At 28.2% G+C, this 24174-nt stretch overlaps 1 protein-coding gene across 1 annotated transcript in view; it reads left to right on the top strand.

The window, feature by feature from the left end:
- The window catches only part of LOC113377334 (RNA binding protein fox-1 homolog 2), a 312484-nt gene that overhangs the window by 204443 nt on the left and 83867 nt on the right, over positions 1-24174 (top strand). Inside the window, exons 6-9 of the mRNA XM_026617617.1 lie at positions 10634-10688; positions 12553-12775; positions 15045-15111; positions 19192-19358. Of these exons, the coding sequence (XP_026473402.1) occupies positions 10634-10688; positions 12553-12775; positions 15045-15111; positions 19192-19358 (512 nt within the window). The remainder of the gene's footprint in view (positions 1-10633; positions 10689-12552; positions 12776-15044; positions 15112-19191; positions 19359-24174) is intronic.

Here is a 24174-nt window from a genome sequence, read left to right as displayed (position 1 = left end):
TTCTGAATCGAATGAGACCAAATTTGGAAAAAGTATGTGTGCGTGTGTGTGGTGTATGTGAGTATATTTTTTGCCGTAAATCGATGTTTTGTCAAAAACAACTGGACCGATTTCAAAAATTTAAAAGCCATTTGATGTATCACGATGAGGTCTATCGTTTGTGCGTCGATCTGCCAAAGATATTAGTTGGGAATGATACTGATAAGTTTTAGGTGAAAATCACCGAGCCGTTTTCTTGTAATTAACTGTTGAAAAAAAAATTAATCCGATTTTTATGGAACTTTTTTTGGGCGATACATATCATAGTCTTATAGAACTTACTGAAATATTACGGCCTTACGACATGTAGTTTAATTTTAAAAATCCATCAAAGTTTGAGAAAATGAGTAGTTTGTTTGACGTTTGTTCAAATTAAAATTAGACGATTTACTTGGTATAACGATAGAGTACTTGGTCTTAATGAACATACTAAACCATTAAAGTCCTAAGGAAACTGGTTCAATTATAAAAATTGTAGATTTTTGAAAATTTGCTTTTAGAAAATATTGCGAGTTCATTAGTTTTCATACTTTATACACTCATAAATTAATTTATTTTTATTGATTATGTCAATTATTTACACATATCGGGAAGTTCATGTATCTTTCCTCAAGGCAAAATACCAATTCCAGCTAGTTAATTATGGTTTTTTGATTAAATAAATAGATGCTAAGACAATGGTTTGAAGAACTTTGTAACACCGCTCGACAGTTTTTAACTGCCTCCTTAATTCAAACTGATACTCAACAGTAACGTCAGCAATTTACATCTTCAAAATAAGACTTCTCAGATACGAATGTTCATAAAGAAATCGCACAGATCATTTTTAATTCTTTATAAGATTTTTCATATTAAATGTCACGTTTCTTGTAGAAATTGCTTGTAGAAGCGATTGAAGTGAATTGCTCTTTTTCAATGGATTGGGAATATGATCTTTTTGTCGATTTGAGTCAAATTTTACTAAAAATATATTTTACTCATTAAGCAATAAATAAGGTTGTTTTTATAGACCAATAGTATTTACATTCTCAAAAACTCCGATAGCGGCTAAGGCTGCAAAAGCAACGAAGGCGGCTTATGTCAAAGTTTTCTTTATTGAAGTAAAACTTCTTTAGGCGCGACTAGGGTGTAAATCCGTGCAAATGCAAAGGAAGTGCATTACGGCTAGAAGTGGGTCGTTGACGGTTTTGCTGTCAACGAAACGAAACGGTTATCGGGGTTTCGTCAACCAGTTAAATAACTAGTTATTTTTCAACTATAGTTATTTTTAACGATTCAACGCTGGCAACGTTAAGAAACTGATAGTTGAAATAACTGTTTTATTGAAAGTTGGTGAAATGGTCAACTGATTTGATGAATAAGAAGAAGTAAATGTGAATTGTCACATTTATTACGCATAGATATATATTATTATTATTAATAATAAATAATGGTTTAATTTAAAAAACTTAAATATTTTCATTACAGCAAAGCCGTATACTAAAACATTGAATTTACATGTTATATAAAAATAGCAATATAAAAATTTATAGTTACATAAAAATGTTATAAAAAATAAAAAATCAATTTTCAGGTTTAGTTTAAAAAAATTATTACAAGACAAATGCTATGAGAATTTTATGAAAAAATATTAACCATTGAAAACTATAAAAAATGTAACTGATTTTCTAAAATTAAACGATTTGGCGCGTGTTGCAAGTTTCTATAATATGTGCACGAACACTGCAATATTATAAAAGCAGTAGCCAAGCGATTTTCATAGTATTAGTTGATCCTTTCCAACGCCAGGTACCTGCGTACGTTCGTTTTCGACAACGAACGAACTCCTATATCGTTGAATAACTAACTGGCCGCCATGTTTTCAACTGTTTCAAAACTAGTTGATTTTCAACTAGTTATTTCGTTGCGACGAAACGGTTAGTTAGTTAACGAAGAAGAAACGGTTGAAAATAACCGTTCGTTGATTCAACGCCCATCACTAATTACGACCGAGTCGAGTGCCAGTGATTAGTCGTTCGCTGTCGATGAAATCATTTCTATACGGGTCAATTGTGATTGGACGTCGTGTATGTGAATAGAGATCTGTCGTTGTATGCGTACCGATATCAACAAGGAAATCGGCATAGATCAATGAACATATTAAAGTTAGCTCTCGATAAACTGATTTGGCCAGTATTAGTCTTGAAAAATTCGTGCTAATCAGTAGGTTGTCGGAAAGGTGATTTCAAAATCGGGTAGAAACTTTACATTTTTAATTTGAAAACTTTTGTAGAAGCCTAATTTAAATAAATCAATGAACGGTGGCTAATACGTGAAATGTCAATCGTTTTTGACAGATGATGTTCAACTACGTTTAATAGGATGTTTTACGTGAATAATATTTAATTATGATTAAACTGTAGTAAGTAGTTTTGTTTGTAGTTTTATTTATATACAAAAACGTTAGCAAACGGGCCGCAAGTGTTACTAGAAACTCAAAATATCAACTTTTTTCAAATGTTAATTGAAAATGCTTTTTTGGCGTTGTACCACTCTTTTTTTGCAAATCATATTTTTCTGATACACAGTGCTCTGAAAGATCTCATTTATATAATTATATACTCACTGGTATTTATAAAACATTTTTTAGGTTATATTATTTTTTATTCATGTTATTTAAATTCAGAACCTAAATTTGGTATCGATCAAAGGAACATTTTGTTGAATAACATTTTCCCAGTTATAATTTCCCAGAATTTATCGAAGAATAGATAGTAATATATGAAGATCCGGGGTTTAAACGGTCCACCACCGATGTGTCAAAAACCAGTGAAGTTAAGCATTGTTTAACAACAATATTTGAAAGTAGAGAAAAAAATATATAACCAGCTATAACCTTGATTCTTATGACTTTGCTATCGGGAGATAAACGGTAATCTTTGAAAATCCATAATAAAAGTATTTTCTTCCGTTGGTAGTTCTTTAGCATTAGCTAAAAATGTAATTATTTTGTAAAATACCTTTAAAATTAAAATAACACATTAAACCTATTTGCCACCTAGCCGTTCCAAGTTACCCCGTCTATGGGGTAAAAAGGTCTAGATAACAAATTTTTGAAAGACATCAAATGGTCTTCCATACAAAATTGTGAAAACACATCGTTTTCGGTATTTTACTCTGCAAAAAATGTTTTTTTAGACCATTTTTTTTAGATATTAATTCATACACGTACGAAAAACTTTTTTGCAAAAAAAGATTATTGAAATTCGTTTTTTCAATTTTTCCAATGCATTTTATCTCTGCGTTTCTATGCTAGCAAGAAATTTACGAAATTTATACTTATTGTTAAAACCTCTAAAATATCTGATAATTTGATGTGCACATGTCTAATGATCATTTTTGACCGCCATATGGCATTATTTTTTACTCTTTTCACTAGATCTCCGAAACCGCTAGTCCTGCTTTTATGAGAATTTGATCAATTCTTTATCTTGTCAATACAAGTAAAATGTTTTTTGAATTATTAAAATCGGATGCTCCATTCTCTTAAAAACTTATTTACCGTTTTTGGCACTTTTTGCCCCGTATCTTCGGAACGGCTAGACCTGCCTTCGTCAAAAACTAATCACCACGTCTCCTTATCAATACGAATTGAATGTTTTTTGAATTATTTAAATATGTTGATCGGTGTTCCCGAAATAGTCGACGAAAATTTGTATCCGCACACACACACACGCACACACACATACATCCATTTTTTCTAAGGTATGCCAAAATATTCAGGAACCTTTGAAACGTAAAGATATATAAAAATTTTCATTTTTGATTTTTTTGCGATTACTGTAACTTTCCTACGGGAAGTTAAAAAAGACTTCAAACAATAATTTATAAGTTTTACATAATTTTATTTACATATGTTATAATTAAATAAATTTTGTAGTAAAAACAAATCGCTGTTTTTGTCATGTTGAAGTACCCAAAATGATGCAACATTTGTATTGCGGGCCTGGGAGGTCCCAGAGGGTAAACCATGGGCATGGGTAGATCGGCCTACCCGATTTCAAAATTTGTCCCAATCTTTGAGTGAATACACGAGACATTAGAATTCATTTTAGAGATATCATTTTTTCGGCAAAGTATCTTATTTTGATCCCTAGTATATGAAAATTACATGTGTCTATGCGACTTTTTTACTTATACAAGTCGACCCGCCCTAATATATAATGATTGTTTGTACATTGAATACCACCTGACAGTTAAAATATAAATAGGTTGTACTTTATACCAGCACTCTTAGTAGATAGTTAGTAGTAGATTCGTTAGTTTTTAGTAGAGTCAGTAAATACGGAATGAATCTATCAATTGAGAGAGAATATCTTGTCACTACTGCAATTCCTGTGGGGTATTACAAGATGTAATAATCGTTTTAGTTATAATAATCGACATCTTTGACTTCCCGTAGGGTAAGTTATTGTAGTCGTCTAAAAGTCGAAATTGAAAATTTCTACATTTTTTCACTTTTTGACGGTTTCTGAACATTCTGGCATACCTCTGAAAAAATGGATGTGTGTGTATGTCTGTATGGATACAATTTTTCGTCCACGTTTTGGGCGCACGGATCAACCGATCCATTGATAGGGGCGCACAGTTCAAAAAAACATTCGATTCCTATTGATAGGGAGATGTGGTGATTAGTTTTTGGCAAAGGCAGGTCCAGCCGTTTTGGAGATACAGAGCTAATGTGTAAAAAATGGCAGTTTTTGAGAGAACTATGCGTTCGCAATCAATGATTCAAACACTTTCTGCTTGTTTTAACAAAATAATTGCTTTTGGAAAAAAAAATTGTTTCAATTTTTAACTTCCCGTAGGGTAAGTTATAGTAATCGATGAAGCGATTTGAATAATTCAAAAAACATTCGATTCGTATTGAAAAGGAGACGTGCTGATTAGTTTTTGGCGAAAATGCCAAAAACGGTAACTCAGTTTTTAAGAGAACGGAGGGTCCGATTGGAATAACTGAAAAAAAATTTACTTATATTAACAAGAATGCGGTTTCGGAGATCTAGTAAAAAAAGTGCAAAAAATGCCATCTGGCGGTCAAAAATGATCATTAGACATATGCACATCAAATTATCAGATATTTTATAGAGATTTTAACAATAAGTATAAATTTTGTTTACATTCCTATAAGTTCCGTGACAATGCTTATCCGTTAGACGGCGGCGCGGCGCTTACGCGCTTTTATATTTCGTCTCTATGCAGTTGATGCAGTACGATTGCTTTTAAAAAAAAGTTCAGAATTTGCAAAATATTTCAAAATACACTTTTGTTCAAAAAGTTTTTTTTTTCAAAAAAAGTAAATTTTTGTCAAAAATTTATAGTTTCTCAAAAATCTAATTTTTCAGAGTAATTTTTTTTTTTAAAATGTTAATCTTCTTTTAAATAAAATAATTTTTGGTACGGGAAATTCCAGCAATTTGCCTTAAGGCACGATGCTATGTGCCCCACTAGTTTTTTTCAAAAAATATTTTTTTTTGTATATCGAAAATAATTCAGATTTTAATTGTAATTCTGACATAAGTTCTAATATACTTCATATTTTCAACTTTGCAGTATTATATTCAGTTTATATAATTCTTATAAATATTAGACAATGTTACAGTATTTATTTATAACATTTAATATTCCCCGAACATTTCGTTACGGTACGGGAAGTTCGAGCAATTTGCCTTAAGGCACGATGCCATACACACCACTAGTTATAATTTAATTTTTGAAGGTACTTGATGCTACTGTTTGTGAATGTGTGTCTAATTTCTACAGCATTATACAGACTCGCAGTGTCTGCTGTGAGAGATTATTTGTGAGTTCCTGTACAGTTTTATTTTTTCCAAATCGTATGTGTGACTTGTTGCAATAGTGTGATAGTGTGAATATATTTTATTGAGGCTAAAAAAAATTATGACTTTTTATACCGCTTTTCAAAACACATTTGAAATTTTTTTTTAAAAAAGTGGAACTGGCGAAAGGACCCATTCAACGACTAATGTGGAGTCATAATTATTGTATATGTATATGTATATGTATATGGCTATTTGAGTATTATATGGTAATAATCCAAATGTGTTCAAAGTTATTATTTAACTATAAACCTCTATATTAAATCTATTTCATTAGAATAATTTTTAAGAATTTGCGAAATGAGTGGAAATACGTAATATTTAAAAAAAAAATTACAATCAATATTTTAAGATTTGTAGATGTGTCGAATGAAATACATTTTTTCAATAGGTGGAAATTGTATTACGCTCTAGAAATATTTGTTTTTTGGGCTTTATTTTTTTGATGGCCAACTACCAATTAATTCTGTATGGGTTCATTGTTCATTTGGTTCATAACAACGAATTATATTTTTAAATCGATTAAATTTATCCATTATATTTTAATAGTTATATTCTATCGTTTATGATATTAAAACGATAATAATAAACATTGCCTATTTTTATAATGACTATTAATAAAAATGGGAATTTTTGATTTTTGACTATTGGTAAAATAAGATCTTAAATGATAGATGAGGTGATAGTTAAATAAAAATGGAAAATAGATTTAATTTTTTCAATAACCTTATATATGTATATATATATATATATATATATATATATATATATTAATTGTTTAATATGAACAAAACAGCACTCAGATTTGTTTAACACAACTTTATTTTATGATTACAGACGTTTCGAGACCATGGTGTGTCTCATCTTCAGTGTAATTTCAAAAACAGTTACTTATATACTACACATTCTTTAATAATTTATTTAAATTTCATTTAATTTTTGATATACAAAAAACACCAACTATTCCTTGCAATGCTTGACACAGTACTGTTTCTGAGTGCTGTTTTGTTCATATTAAACAATTAATATTCGTTCCACTCATATCATAAAATTCTATAATATATATATATATATATATATATATATATATATATATGTATATCAGGGTGGTGCTTAATATGGCCATTTTTGAATTTCCTTGCTCCCAAGGGCTCAAATGGTTCCAAATTGTTAAAAAGCAATTCTCTGAAACTTTTAGCTCTTAACCCTTCCGACTCGGATTCGTGTCATCGCAACTTAAACTTATAACATTAATTTTTTGTTCATTCTTTTGAAATTAATTCACTATTACATTCATTTATTGATTAATTTATTAATTTTTCTCCTTTAATTATTATAAGAACGTCGGATTTTAAATAAAAAGTGACACGAATTTTCACTTCAATTCATTTGTCGCTAAGTTATACCTATTTTTTTTTTAATTTTCAAAATTTTTTCCATGCTATTTCCATACGAAGTTTGATTGAATTGCGCGCTATATAAAAGTTAATATTAAGAGCTAAAACTTTCGGAAAATTGTTTTTTATCAATTTGGAATTATCTGAGCCCTTGGGAGCAAGGAAATTCGAGAATGTCCAAATTAAGGACCACCCTAATGTATATGTATATGTATATGTTCGTATATATATATACATATATATATATATATATATATATATATATATAATTAATTCCTTGGAGGGCGTAACATCAAGTAAAAAATAAAGATTTTTAAAGCATTTTTTTTAGCTTCCCGTACGGCAGGTTATAGTCATCGAAAATGAAAATTTTTATATTTCTTTACGTTTCAAAACTTTCTGAATATGTTGGCATATTATAATTTAAAAAAAAATGGATGTATGTGTGTGTGGGGATACAAATTTTCGTCGACGATTTCGGAAACACCGATTAACCGATTTGAATAATTCAAAAAATATTCGATTCGTATTGATAAGGAGACGTGTTTATTAGTTTTTGGCAAAGGCAGATCTAGCCGTTCCGAATATACGTGGCAAAAAGTGCCAAAAATCTCACTCACTTTTTAAGAGAACAAAGCGTCCGATTTTAATAATTAAAAAAACATTTTACTGGTATTGAAAAGCTAAAAATCTGACTAAATTTTTGAGAAGGCAGGTCTAGCAGTTATAGACTCTCAACAAAAATTAGTTAAAAAATGCCTTTTGGCGGTCAAAAATGTTTATTGGACTTATGCACATTAAATTATCAGATATTTTATAGAGATTTTCATAATGTGTACATCGTACCAAGATTTTTAATTACGGTACGGAACCCAAGATCCGTATACGAGGCATCCGAGGCACATTTGATTTTATTTGAGAAATCAAATGTGCCTCGTATGAACCACTATAATATTTTATTATTTATTTTTTTAAAAAAAGTAATCACTGACATTTAGTGCGTGTTTCGCATTATTAATTATTTACAAGTTGTGTGTTGTTAATATGTATAAGTGATAATTAAAGAATTTCAAAACCACTGATGATGACGTAGAATTTTACGTTGAAACGTATGAAAAAACTAGTGGTGCCTTATAGCAAACTGCTGGTACTTCCCGTACCGTATAAAATATTAAAGGAATATTAAATATTTTTAAATAAATTATTATAAATACTGTAACATTTGTCTAATATTTATTTTTAAGAATTATATAAATTGAATTACAAAAGTTTTTTTGTGTTTTTTACACAAGTTATTTATTCAAAGTATATAAGTGAGCTCCCATCAAAAGGAATTGAGTGTTTTTTGAACCAAATCGGTTGATCCGTGCGCGCGAAAATATGAACGAAAAAATGCGGACACACAAAAGACACACACACCATTTTTTCTGAGTTATGCCAAAATGTTCAGAAACCTTCAAAACGTCGAGAAATGCAAAAATTTTAATTTTCGATTTTCGGCCCATTACTAGTTATAACTACCCTACGGGAAGTTAATGAAGATATTTTAAGAATCTTTACTTTATTTTTTACTTGATGTTACGCCCTCCAAGAAATTAATCGTACAATCAAATCAACATCAAAATTAAGCACCTTCAACATATATATATATATATATATATATATATATATATATATTTATGATTTATTGGCTTTATAAACTAGTACATTAGCCATATATATATATATATATATATATATATATATATATATATATATACGATGCTTATATATATATATATATATATATATAATATATATATATATATATATATATATATATATAAGCATCGATTGATTGATAGTTGAACAAGTCATTGCCTATATTATTTGATCAATCTTTGAATGGCTTCTTTTCTGTGATATTATTTATATTGCCCATTATTGTCATACCTTTATGGGTAACTATTATTTTATCTTGTTTTATCTTGCACATAACATTTATTGTATATAATGGGTATAATGTTGCATCGTATATCGATATATCGTTGTTTTAAATATTCTAGTTTACCCATATTCTATAGGAAAAATTGAGCTTGTTATATGCCCGATGTGAAAAGAAATCTGACGGTATTCATAGAACTGCCTGCTTTCTTTAAACCGTTTATTTTATATTACATTATTGTTAATGTTTGTACCTGATAATGATAATATAACGAATAATATTTTATAAATTTATGATGGTTCTTATCTAAGTAAGCTTTGTTTATTATAACGATTCAGTAACATGTTATTTTCGAACGTTTTGCTATTTATTTTAATAAATTATATATACATATACATATATATATATATATATATATATATATATATATGCAAAATATTTAGAATTTTTATGTTCGACTGAGATTGGCGCGCATATATTTTTTACTGTTGCAAAATATACTGGAACTAAAACCATCTGAAATATGTGTTTCTGAGAGAAATCAGATTTTTAATAAATACTCCTTTATGAAAGGTATATTAAGCGAATATAAGTCGATATTCATAAATATTGACATGGTCTGTAATTTGCATTTTTATAGGATTATAATAATTTTAAAATGATCTGTGTTAAATCTATGATATCAATTATAAATCTTGTGAATAGTTTGTTAAATAATAAAACAACGTTGCATTGGTAGGTTTACTCAATCAATTCCATATGTAGTTAATGGTCACACGCAATGAAATGCGGATCTCTAAAAAATGTGATTGCGTAAAATATATTTTTTAATTATATATTCAGCTAATGTTGAGCATGACATGTATTTTTTAAACGTTTTAGAAATAATTGATATTGATTTATTCAATTAATAAATAAACGGTAATTTAAAAAAATGCATGTGATCATTTTTCTGCATTATTAGTTCAGGCTTCAGCAATCTGTTTTACTCGCTGAATATATATATATATATATATATATATATATATATATATATATCTATAATTTTTAAATATGTTGTTATCTTTATTTTATTTAAAAAAGTTCAAGTTCTTGCTACTTGCTAATATATCAATCAAGTTAATGGTCATTGCATAAGCGTTAGTTCTTTAATTTTGAAAATCAATTGAATTATTTATTGAATTGTATATTAGATGATTACAGGTGGGTACATTACAATGAGATAAGTAATTTGCTGAAGCCTGATTTAGATTAAGACTGTCAAAGTTTACCTTAATTTAATGAAGAGATAAATTTTGTAATATTTTTTGTCATATATAATATTTAAATAATTGCATGATTTATTATAAAATTATTATAAAAGCATATTGTGACACTATATTGTATTTCCATAGGTAAACAATGCCACAGCGCGAGTGCAGACTAAAAAGCCTCCAGCGATGCCGAATGGTCAGTATCTAATTGAAGCATATTTATTATATTAGATTGAAATTTCTGTTTGTGATTAAGTAGTTTTTTTTTCAAATACTTTATCACAATTCCTTTATTTTTACATTTTTATTGAGTTTCATGTTGGCAAGGTAAATAATATTTGGGAAGCAACATAATATGAACCAAACAAATTATTATTCTAATATTTGTATTGTTGTTTTTTTCTCGTGTTTTCTAATATTTTGGTTATTGTTTGCCAGAATATAAAAAGTAATATGATGAACTGAAACATATATTTCGTGAAATTTATATTTGAATATTAACATATGGCAATACATATAACCATAAATAACGATATTAGTATAGAAACTTGTAAAATATTGCTAGTGATAAGTTTTGAAATGCTGTCTCAGAATGCCAATAATCTCCGTTGTCATTGTTTCGAATTTGGCCGACATTCCAGTGTTTTATTTTTGTTTTACGCTAGTATACGATGATCAAGTACACAAATTTCCACAGAGCATTGTATATTTTACTTACATAATAACTTTTTTTCTTTTATTTATCTATAATGAGCAATCAGAATACAGATTCTATAAGCTAATGTGTGATGTATACACAAAATAAAAATTAAAGCAATTAAAATAAACAAATAATAAAGATACAAAAATAAAGATTAAAAATAAATACAAAAATATGATTATAAGCAAATTAGGAAAAAATAAGTACGTTAGGATTGCCTCCATTGAATTAATCCTACGTGAAGACATAATAACTTAAGTTCTGATATATAAGTAGTTTGCATAAAATAGAATTTGTCGTATGGAAAAATTATAAACGCTTGATCGTATGTACCCGTATTTTGAACGAAAATTTGTAGTAATATTTAACTACTATTGCTCCATTTCGATTTATGTCAATTCAATTACATATTTAAATCTTATATCACAATATCATTATACTTATTGTAACATGGAAATACAGCCAATAAATTTACTTTTCAGTTTGCATCCAATGGCCGGAGGGTATGTTTAGTAAAAAATCTTTTAAAATTTTAGCATGTTTTACGAACTTACATTTTTCACATCAATTATAATATAAATAAGATTCACTAAATAATTCAAAATGAATGATATATGTATGGAAAAAATTGCTACTCACGAAATGAGTGATATGATTGATAAAAAGCATGCTGCAATATTAATGTATTATTGATGTGAATTTTTTGTTCTCACTTCTCACTTATTTTCTCCAAAGTTGCATCAAACAAGAAGTTTACGGATGCTTGAAATAGTCATTGCAATATTAATTTTTATGTTATATGCTTAGCAAGTAGAACACGGTTATATAAAACAATAATACATTGTTTTTATATGAGCAATTTTTCTCAAGCGGTCTCAATTTAAAAGTACTAATTTTATACATTCCGTTGTATATATTTATTATAGTCTTATACAAACAAAATTATATTTAGTTTGATAATAAGTATGACTATTTTTATCAAATATCAAAAAATTATATCGGAATAGTTCTTACATGAGGATTGATAATTCGAATTCATGATAATTCATTCTTTTATTTTGAATATAAAGCATTGAATACTCACGATTATATGTTATAACATAGCATAATCAAGGAAAATAAATATGAATATGAATTTGAAGTAGTTTGTTGAAGTTTAAGGTTTCACATGAAAACATAATCCAAATATAGAATATTGAACAGTATTGTGAATAGATGCATGATGTATTTCTGAAATTTTTTAGTCAATTTGTCTATATTACTCTTTTGCATAACTATGTATCATCACTGATTGATCTATGTATTCTGTGATGTTCGTGATCGCTCTTTGTGATGGTTATCATAAATGGCATTTGATCAGAAGGGCATCCTTCCACAGCGGCATTGCGCTGGAGTCTTCCGACCGCCGGCGGTCCAGCTGATTGCACAGCCGCGGCTGCATTGCGCGGCGTTGCCATTCAACGCGGCCGGGCAGCCCGAACCGCATTTCCGACCGCAGCAGCAGCCGCTGCTTTTGCCGCGCGGCTACCTGCGCCGCTTTCGGCATCTGCAGTTGCCGCCAACGCGTTACATGGATATACCCCGTGAGTTTAAAGTTGATTATTGTGCATGTAATTGAATTTGGTATGTGAACATTGTGCTTACTCTCATCGATTGAATATTAAAAGGTTCCTTTATTGATTATGAATAAATGCAGCATTAATTAGGTCTGATTGTCATCCTAACATTAGAACATTATTGAATTATATTCCTGTTAGTAGTTAACGTTAAATGTTAAGGGTTTTTACTTGTACATACGAGGTAATGTTCAAAATAGTGCACGCGTAATAAAATTTTGCATATTTTTTTATCATAGAAAATTTCATCTTATAAAAAATCGTTCATAGCCCAACTGATTAAGTTTTTTTAGGTTTCTTATATTATGCCACAATATGGGTATACATCAAATGAATAATAAGTTTGCTATAAAAAGATTTTTTTTATATAAAATAGAAAATGTTTGTGACATACGTGACTTACAACGTAGGTATAAGTTGATGAAACGTAAATGTGAGCAACAAATTATTTTAATACTTGATTGTCTCAGTTACGAAATTTTCAAAGCCGTTATTTGTACTACTGAATCGATGAAAACAACCATATAATACTTAGTGATAAATAATGTAAAATTGCATGGACTGCATGTTTCAGCAGACAGCAGAATTGATTTCAAAAGTTTTACATCATCTCAAACATATTAACATCAATTTTTTACTTCGAAGGTTAAATATGGTTAAATAAAGGCATTCGTTAAAGTACTGTGCTATGTTTAAACTCAAACATTGTTTTTTTGTTTGCTATTTTTATTTTTGTCATTGTTCAAGGAAAATTATTAAAAAGAATCAAATAAATTAAGTATTACTAAGGTGTTCATACATCTCGGTTACGCAGGGACACTCCCGGATTTTTACCTTGCATCCCGGTTTCTTCTAAAAGCAGTATTTGTCTCAGATTTCGATCTCTTGTTCCGGATTGTCCCGGGTTTTCGAATAGTATAGGCCTAAAATGAATCGTTGCGCGTTCTTGATAATAAAATTATACCTTTCCACCGCATGTATAATTTTAATATATTTTAGGTTACATTTGTTATTTTTCATCAAGACACTACCTCCCCGCCCCCCTTCCCCACGTTCCGGATTTGCATATAAACTAAGTTTCGGTTGTGACACAAAGAAATTTGGCTACCTTAGTATTACACACATTTGTTGATGTTTATAAATTACACCTTAATTTAATTGGAACATTTTCAGTGTTTGACTTTAATAGCATTCAAGTTTCTAAATATACATATTCACACTTTAAATCTGTTTAATTGATGGAGTAGTAGTAATTATTATTAATTTATATAGTAATACGTTGTTTTATGTATCTATTTTTACCTGATTTTTTTCTGCTTTTAGGAAGAGATTTAAAAAATATTCTGCTTCTGTAGGAAAATGAACATCTTTTCTTCTGTGGTACTCTTAGTATTCATACACTATTTATTTTAAATATTTTTATAATAATATTTAATTAATTTTATATATTCACTTAAGAATTAATGTAGTATATTTATTCATAAATTTACGTAATATTTTATCTATAATTTATGAAATTAATTACTTTTCTAATACTAAATTAATATAATATTTTATTTATTTTATATATTTTACTGACAAATGCACATAGTACAATTGGTTGATGTGTACCTAATCATATTTATATAAATGATATAAATAAAGTAAGATATTGTATGTGCATGGCTTATTATTTATCATAACTAAATTATTTTCTCTAAAATATCATTTTTAATTTATATCACGAGCGTCAATTGTAAAAATTCAATCCGTATGTAGTTTCATTATTCGACATGTAAGTCATTCCAATATTGCACGTTATTTATTATTAGAAATTTAAAACTAGGATTTCTTTTTATTCATTCATATTATATAACAATCAGAGTTATTTACATACTTTATGAGTTATATGGCTAAATTACACATAATAATAACAAAAAACTATGATTAAAAATGATTTTGTGAGGTAAGATTGTTCTACATTTTTCATGCTTGTTATGCTTTTTCAAATGAAAATATGTTTCTTATATGCATGTATAAAACTTACGTTTTATGGGTATTACATCATTGTAGTGAATGTGTTTAAATAACAGTTCAATATAACATAACAGTTATATAACAATTTATATAACAATTTATATAACATTTCAATTTGCAAATTATTAAGTTTATTGCATGTATAAGGTAAATATAAAATATGTAGTAAAATACGTTTTGTTTAACTCTCATAATGAATTATACTTATATTATTTTACAGTGTTTACTATGACCCTTTCCTGGCAGCACATGCTGCAACGGCAGCGGATCCCAATTACAGGTTACAGGTGACTACAATGCAAATCGCAATTAATTCATCGGTGGGGAATTTGTAATGTCAAGTAGATTTAAAATGATGGCACTTGATCAGATGAAATTTTGCATCTATTACTACAATGAAATGCAAATATATATATACATATATATATATATATATATATATATATATATATATATATATATATACATATGACAAAAGGGGTTGGAGGGGTAAATAATAGTACTAAATCAGCTTACGTAATACTTAAACGATCCCTAAGTAATGTTTTATGCAATATTTTAATTTAAGATTTATATATCATTAGTCTGTATTTTTAGTTAAATCTCTTTTTTTTATTCCTGCTCTGTGTATATTTAGCTTTTAACGTTATTCTTTCTGTTTTTTTTTCTTCAAAATTGTAGAACCACTGACGATGACGTAAAATTTTACGTCGAAACGTATGGAAAAATAAAGATGTTTTAAAAATATTTTTTTATTATATATATATATATATATATATATATATATATATATATATATATATATATGTTGAAAGTGTTTAAATTTGATGTTGAAATGTATGATTAATTTCTTGGAGGGCGTAACATCAAGTAAAAAATATAATTAAGTAAAGATTTCTTAAAACATCTTTATTTTTCCATACGTTTCGACGTAAAATTCCACGTCATCGTCAGTGGTTTTGAATTTCTTGGATTATCAGTTACTTGTTTGGCTTTGGCCTCGGATACACGTTTACTTACGCATAATATTTTATTTATTAATTACTTTTTATTTTTTATTTTTTATAAAAAAGAAATTACTGACATTTGGTATTTGTTTCCAATTATTAATTTTTTACAAGCTATATTAATATGTGTAAGTGATAATCTAAGAAATTCAAAACTACTGACGATGACGTAGAATTTTACGTCAAAACGTATGGAAAAATAAAAATCTTTTAAAAAATCTTTACTTATTTATATTTTTTACTTGATGTTACACCCTCCAAGAAATTAATCATATATATACATATATATATATATATTAGGGTGGTCCTTAAAATGGTCATTTTCGAATTTCCTTGCTCCCAGGGGCTCAAATGGTTCCATATTGATAAAAAACAATTCTCTGAAAGTTTTAGCTCTTAATATTAACGTTTAGATAGAGCGCAATTCAATCAAAGTTTGTATGAAAAGAGCATGGAAAAAATTTTGAAAATTTAAAAAAAATGTTTTAGGTATAACTTAGCGACAAATGAATGTGTTTTATTTATTCATTTGTTCGCTAAATTACATCTAAAAAACATTTTTAAAATTTTTGAAATTTTTTTCATGCTATTTCCATACAAAACTTTGATTGAATTGCGCTCTATCTAAACGTTAATATTAAGAGCTAAAACTTTCAGAGGATTGTTTTTTATCTATTTGGAACCATTTGAGCCCCTGGGAGCAAGGAAATTCGAAAATGACCATTTTAAGGACCACCCTAATATATATATATATATATACTAGCTGACCCGGCAAACGTTGTTTGATTTCTAGAATCAAAAATATTAATACTTTAAGTGCATAAGGATGTGTTGTTTGAATGCTGTATACAATTAGGTATTATAAAAACAATAAACCTCATTAGTTTGTCTATATTTTGTCAATACAATCAAATTGCAAGTTATATACACTTTCTATAGAAAACATCGTATAATCCAATCCGAGTCTTTTTTGGTCTTTCGGATTATTATTTACGTTTCGAGTTTTTCAGATTCTTTTTGGATTCTAGATTTTGTGTATAATTGTAAATAATACTACAGAGCTTATACAAAATTTTCAAATTTTTGCGAGGAGAGATAAAAAATGAATTAATTATTTCTTCTTTGACCTGCTTTTTGAAAAGTTTCAAGTTATATTCGATGAATTAAAGTAAATTTAATAAAAAGTATATATGTAGAGCAGGGCGAGACACAAAGGTCCAATTTGACTTTGAGCAAATATAAACTATATTGTGAAAACCATAACAATTATATCACAACAAATAAGACATATCAAACGAACAATTATCTGACTACGTTCAGTAAACTGACTTCTACTTCATTATTGTAGAAATGTGCTTTTTTGATGTCTTCCAAAAATTTGTTATCTAGACCTTTTTATCCTATATGCAGTGTAACTTGTAACGGGCAGGTGGCAAAAGGTTTAAAGCCTTATTATAATTTTAAAGGTATTTTACAAAATAATTACATTTTTAACTAATACTAAAACTACCAACGGAAGAAAATACGTTTATTATGGATTTTCAAAGATTACCGTTTATCTCCCCCATTTCAAAGATTATCGTTTTCAAATCAAGTTTGTAGCTGGCTATACAGCTTTTTTCCTCTACTTTCAAATATTGTTGTTAAACAATGCTTAACTTTACTGATTTTTCGCACATCGGTGGTGGACCTTTTTAATCCCGGACCTTCATATATTACTATCTATTCTGTGATAAATTCTGGGAAATTATAACTGGAAAAATGTTATTCGACAAAATGCCCATTTGATCGATACCAAATTTAGGTTCTGAGTTTAAATAAAATAAATAAAAAATAATATAACCTAGAAAATGTTTTATAAATACCAATGAGTATATAATTATACAAATGAGATCTTTCAGAGCACCGTGTTTGAGAAAAATATGCCAAAAAGTGCATTTTCATATTAACATATCAAAAAAGTTTATACTTTGAGTCTCTAGTAACACTTGCGGCCCGTTTACTAACGTTTTTGTATATAAATAAAACTACAAACAAAACTCTTCTTACTACAAATTTATCATAAATAAGTAATATTCCCGTAAAACATCCTATTAAACGTAATTGAACATCATCTGTCAAAAGCGTTTGACATTTCACGAAATTGCCACTGTCCATTGTTTTATTTAAATTACGCTTCTACAAAAATTTTCAAATTAAAAATGTAAAGTTTCTACGCGGATTTGAAATAATTTATCACCTTTTGGACTTTCTCTGGATTGGCACGAATTTTTCAAGACTAAGACTGGCCAAATCGATTCAGCCGTTTTCGAGTTTTATTCGGACATTTGAAAGAGAGCTCCATTTTTATATATAAGATATATATCAGTGCATTATGTATTATCCACTATTTTTGATAAATTGTTATGGAGACAATTTTATTTGGATGAAATATTGTTTGAAAATACAATATATTACATAAATATTTATAGAAAGTCGCAATTATATTATGCTACACAATGTTGTGGCTTTATGTACTATTTACAGAATGCGTTTTGTAAATTGATAAATCACTTATGCGTTCATTTATTTCTTTTTGTTCGTCCTATACAAAATAAGTATTTGCAAATTTGTAATCTAAAAAAAAAACTTTGAACTCTATCTGCACAAACCCTACTACAACAACATTTCAATATATGTATCATCTCTACATCGTTTTGCGATTTTTTCGGACTTGCATAACTGCTTAATTGGAATTAATTTTCAATTTTACGTTTGAAGCTATTCGGAGTTAGAAACTTTTATTTACTTTTTTTTAATTTGAAAACCCAACAATGTCACTTTCAGCCAACTTTGAGCCACTTATTTACACTTAAAATAATTATATATGCTCTGTGATAGAAAATCTCAGTTAATTTTGCGGCATTTTAATCCGCGTCCCATTTTTTTGGAGGTATGAGTTTATTGCATTGTTTACTGCATTGCATATGTGTCTTAAATTTTAAAGGAATTTTAAACATGTTTAATAAATAAGATACCCTAACAAAATATGTATGTATGTTTCGATATTTGCTGCACTGATATGTTGTATTAGAAAATAAATTACATTCCTAAAAATATTTAACAAAAATAAAATTATCCTGATGAGTGAATAAGGAAATAATATGAACAATAAACATAATAAAACATAAATTCTTAAAATTGAGTAAAATGACATTATCTCAGCCAAACATGTGTTTTTATTTTGACAAGTAAACAAAACTATTTTGACTAACCAAACAAAAATGATTAGAAAAGCATAGTTGATTACTATACTAGTAACGAATTTCATAAATTCATGGGTAGTACAAGTATTATAAATTATTTTTATTATTATTTCAGGCCACAACCGCTCCACTGCTGAAAACACCCTTGAGTTCAACTCAACAAGCGACGTACGCTGCTGCTGCTGCTTCATACAACAATGCAGTGGCTGCACGCGCGGCTTATGCCGGCGCGGCAGCTGCAGCTGCACAGCCAGTTGCTGGATATGCTGCAGTAGCCGCGGGGTAAATCATTAGTTTTACTTGAGGCTACCTTTTGAATGATAAATATTTATGCATTTTTGTTTAACTTTATGAGAGATAAGGTTATGCTATCGTCTTGCTTATTCTATGTTTTCCAGTTATTGTGAACTGCTTTTTACTAAAACTGAAAAAGTGAGTGAGTGTATAACAGTCCGAAATTTCTCTTCACGTTGGCGTTTCCATACCATATTAGAGAAAAGAAAAACATTACAGATGTTCTATGTTCTCAAATGATACAAAATGTATAACATTTTAGATATGTACTGTATAAATATATTTGAAATATTTTTTTGCAGCCCAATTGTCGAATTAAAAAAAAGATTAGATAGAAAAATTATTTATTCCATTAAACGTTTTGACACATGATGATATCATTCAATAATCTAAAAAAGATATTACATAAATACAAAAATTGATAATAAATATAGATATATAAAAAGGAGAAAATTTGATACATACCAGGAAAAGCACAGAAAAAATTATTCAAAATTTATTGAACACTAAAATTGTGTAAAGAATATTATACTAATATATTAATAAACGAAAAATTAAAGGAGCACATAATGCCCTTCTATATTGTATGTATTCAATCGTAGTGCATTATGAAAACTGATCAAGGTTACGCAGCACGTGCAGTTTAATGAGTGGATGCGGAGTGTAAAAACAAAAGAGGAATGAAATCAGAGAAGGAATATAACGAACAAAAGATTTTAAAAATGTAAAAAATTACTTTTTATGACATTGTAATTATCATGTAAAAGATGAGAGGAATTCCGTTTGTTGACACAAGAAATATTAATATATATATAAATATATATATATATATATATATAATTATATATATATAAATATAATTATATATATATATATATACATATATATTTTAACAGCAATCAGAACCTTACGTCCTATGAGCTGTTGGGCTGAAACTTCTCCTTGCTTCGTATTTTTAGAGGGTAACCCAATGGTTAATCCATCCATATTTGATGATTTTTGTTATTAGAATTAATCTAATAGGGCTGACTTTTTATTGGTGCAGCAATTTCGGGCAAGGGCTATTTTTACTTGGTAACATATTGCTATCTATATTTCCAAGTGAAAATCGTTGTCACTGCTGCCTGACAACAGGCTGCTCGAAGTGTGTATCGAACCCGGGACCTCTGAAACGAGTCCCGTTGCTCTTAACCGCTTATATATATATATATATATATATATATATATATATTGATTGTTTCTTTTCCGAACAGTAAATCCAATAATAAAAAATCATCTGGCCGACAGAACTCCATATCAGTGTGTTTAAGTCTTGTGTAGTCGTAACATCTACAAATATCCTCCAAAAAAATCGAGTGTTTTTAACAAAAAAATATTAGTGATATGGATATATAAATTATTACAGGTAAATAATTTTTGCTTCTCAATTTTTATATAAAACTTTTTTTAGTTAATTCTTATTACTCTTTACCCCGGTACATAATCCATTCCTTTATAAAAATTTTTTCTAATTAATCTGTATTGACCATCATTAATTAATGTTAATCAATATTTTTAAAAAACATTGTATTTGACAGAATAAACCTGATGATGAAACGTACCTAGTTCCGAAACGTCGTATTAAACATCTTCAAAAAACAAATTGTTTTTTATTATTGGATTTACTGTTCGGAAAAGAAACAATCAATATATTGAAAAAATTCAGGACTTATCTATTGAATATATATATATATATATATATATATATATATTGAATGGTAGAGTCTTGGATTTGTGTATATTTTGTAGAGTTTCGAACAAGAATCCAAAAATAATACAAAATAAAAAACAAGAAAAGTTTTTTAAAAAAAAAACAATTTCTTTATTTAATTATTTGTTTATTGTCGACGTTTCGGAACTAGGTACGTTCCATCTTCAGGACATCTGTCAAGAAACATGATCTTGATGAGATTTTAGCAAACAATATGTTTAGGAAAAGAAAATAGATTTTTTCTTAAATAATGAATTAAATTGTAAAAAATATAATAATGTACAGAAATATGATAATATGTTCAAAATAAAAATGATAAAAATAAATGAGTGGATTATCAGAACAGGATATTAAACATAATAGAAAATTTTTTTGAAAGTTATGGAAATTTTTTAAGAAAAGGTTAATGACAAAGTTGAATTAATTACCTGTATGTTTGAATATTTGTTAGCACTTTTTCACTAAACAAGCTTTTTTAACAAAAATGATTTTGTGAGTTAATTTTCCGCCGAATAATTAGATTTTGTAAATCAAAATTACTAAAAAATTTGTCTTTTTTAAAATTATTATTTGAAAACACAAATAATATTGTTCTCTGGATGTTGTTCGATTGGTTTTCGAAAATTAACTAAATGAAACTGGTGTGCCTTTTGTAACACGTGTAAACACTTGAACGAGAGATGTGAGATTGTATTGTGTGTTTTTATATGTCAGGGTGTGAATACTTAAATTGTTGATCTTAAAAGGAAGTCGATATTAATTGTTTGTCAAAAAGTGTAAAAAATTTAAATATGAATCATGTAATAGGTTGTGATCTGATCTAATGTTGACACTGTTAGAAACATTTATGAGGATGAGACAACTCTCCGCGAATAACCTTCTAAAGATGCAACTTTCGTGATATAAAATCTTTGGAGTGAAATTAAATGAATGGGCGTTTTCTATAGAGTGTTGTACTAGGGTACTTTTGAAATTTTTTTGTTTATGGTGGACCACACTTAGTTCATGTTGTCTCATTCTCTTGTGTACATATTGGGAGGTTTGTCCAATATATTGAAAAGCACAGTCATTACAAGAAACAGAATATACTACATTAGTATTGAGATTGGATGGGGTGGGGGATTTAATGTTCGTAAAGAATTGGTTGAAGGAGTGTAAGGATGAGCCTGATACTAAAATGTTTTCTTCTAACAAAATTTTGGCAAAATAATAATATAAATCTTCAACGTATGGTATGCTGCTGTAAATAAGATTGGTGTTTTTGATGTTAGTACTGGTATTGGGAGAATTAATTTGTGTTTTTAAGAAAGTTCGTCTTTTTTGAATAACTGAATGAATGAGATTTTTTGGGTAACCATTTTCAATTAGAGTTATTTTTACTAGGGATAAATTTTGTGGATGGAAAGTTTGGTGAGACAACAAAATAGCATGGTCTGTAAGGGAAATAATAGTGTTTATCTTATAGTTTCTGGGACAGTATGAGGAATAGTGTAAGTATCTACCCGACCATGTCGTTTTTCTATACCAATTTGTTCGAACAAAGTTATTAGTGTTGTAAACGGATACATCCAAGAATTAAGTCTGTTGTTATTTTGTAGTTCATGTGTGAAAATTATATTATTGTTAAATTATTGAAGAGATCTAGTACTGTGTTTATATGATTTTGTTAATGATAAAAAAAGTGTCATCTACATATCTAATATAAAAGTTAATTTGAAATTTTAAAGTTGAGAAAACGGAAATTTCTAGTGTTTGTAAAACTAAGTCGATGATTCCGGGAGATAAGGGACATCCCATAGCTGCGCCTTTAATTTGAGAATAAAAGTTGTCTTGGCAATGGAAATAGGAGTAATTTAAAATAGTGTTGATAATATGAGTGAAGACTGTTTCGGAAAGTCAGTAAGTCAGTAAAGTTACAAATGTGTGCCAGACCTCTAAATCAATTTTTAGCTTTTGAAAACTATAAATTTAACAAACATTTAATACTACTAAAGAAAAACATATTAAAAAAACTAAAACTTTAATTCAAAAAAGAGATGACAACTATCCCTTCAAAATCTCTAAATCTTGTACAAATAAGTGGTTAGTTAATAAAACTGATATTACATTCCAGAAAATGTTAAATATATTCTAGCATTAGGTCCAAAATTGCATACTCTCCTCAGAAATACAGTAAAACAGATTTCATAAAAATTCTAAGTAATATTGAATACAACATTAGAAACATTGAAACAAACAAACAGAATAACATTAGATCAAAACTATGTGACGACTGGTAAAACATATAAAGAAAGTAAATAATAAATTTCAAAAACTTCATTTAAAGAAACTCCACAAAGACATTTTAGAAACTAAGCTTTCATTAAATCTAATAATATTATAGTTTGCCCAGCCGATAAGGGTAATATCACAGTCATTCTTGACAAAGAATTTTACAACAATTCCGTCCTTAACCTACTTAAAGATGATACAACATATAATATTTTAACAGAAGATCCCACACAACGTTTTCTAGAATAGCTTTTAAATTAATCAATGATCTGAAAAACAAAAAACTAATTTCTGAGAATTTTGCTTTTAACCTAAAAATACAACACCCTATCTCCCCTAAGATGTACTGTCTTCCAAAAATACACAAACCGGAATGCTCTTTCAGACCGATGGTCTCCTACATTGGCTCTCCTTTTTACAATATTTCGAAACTCATTTCTGATGTCCTAAAAATGTTACAATCAATTCTCCCTATTATGTTAAGAATTCGTACCAATTTGTGAATTTATTAATAACCGCAACATCCCTGAAAATCACTTATTTCTAAGCTTAGATGTGGTCAACCTTTTTATGTGTCCCACATGAATTAATCCTAAAACTCAATCGATAAACGTTGGCACACAATTTGTAACTTACTGACTTTCCGAAAACAGTCTTCACTCATATTATCAACACTATTTAAATTACTCCTATTTCCATTGCCAAGAAAACTTTTATCTCAAATTAAAGGCGCAGCTATGGGATGTCCTTATCTCCCGGAATATCGACTTAGTTTTACAAACA

Source organism: Ctenocephalides felis, unplaced genomic scaffold, assembly GCF_003426905.1.
Source record: "Ctenocephalides felis isolate EL2017-DRISC unplaced genomic scaffold, ASM342690v1 CF-g0.4_SCAFFOLD_01886, whole genome shotgun sequence".
Classification (NCBI taxonomy): domain Eukaryota; kingdom Metazoa; phylum Arthropoda; class Insecta; order Siphonaptera; family Pulicidae; genus Ctenocephalides; species Ctenocephalides felis.
This window is presented reverse-complemented; position numbering and strand designations above follow the sequence as displayed.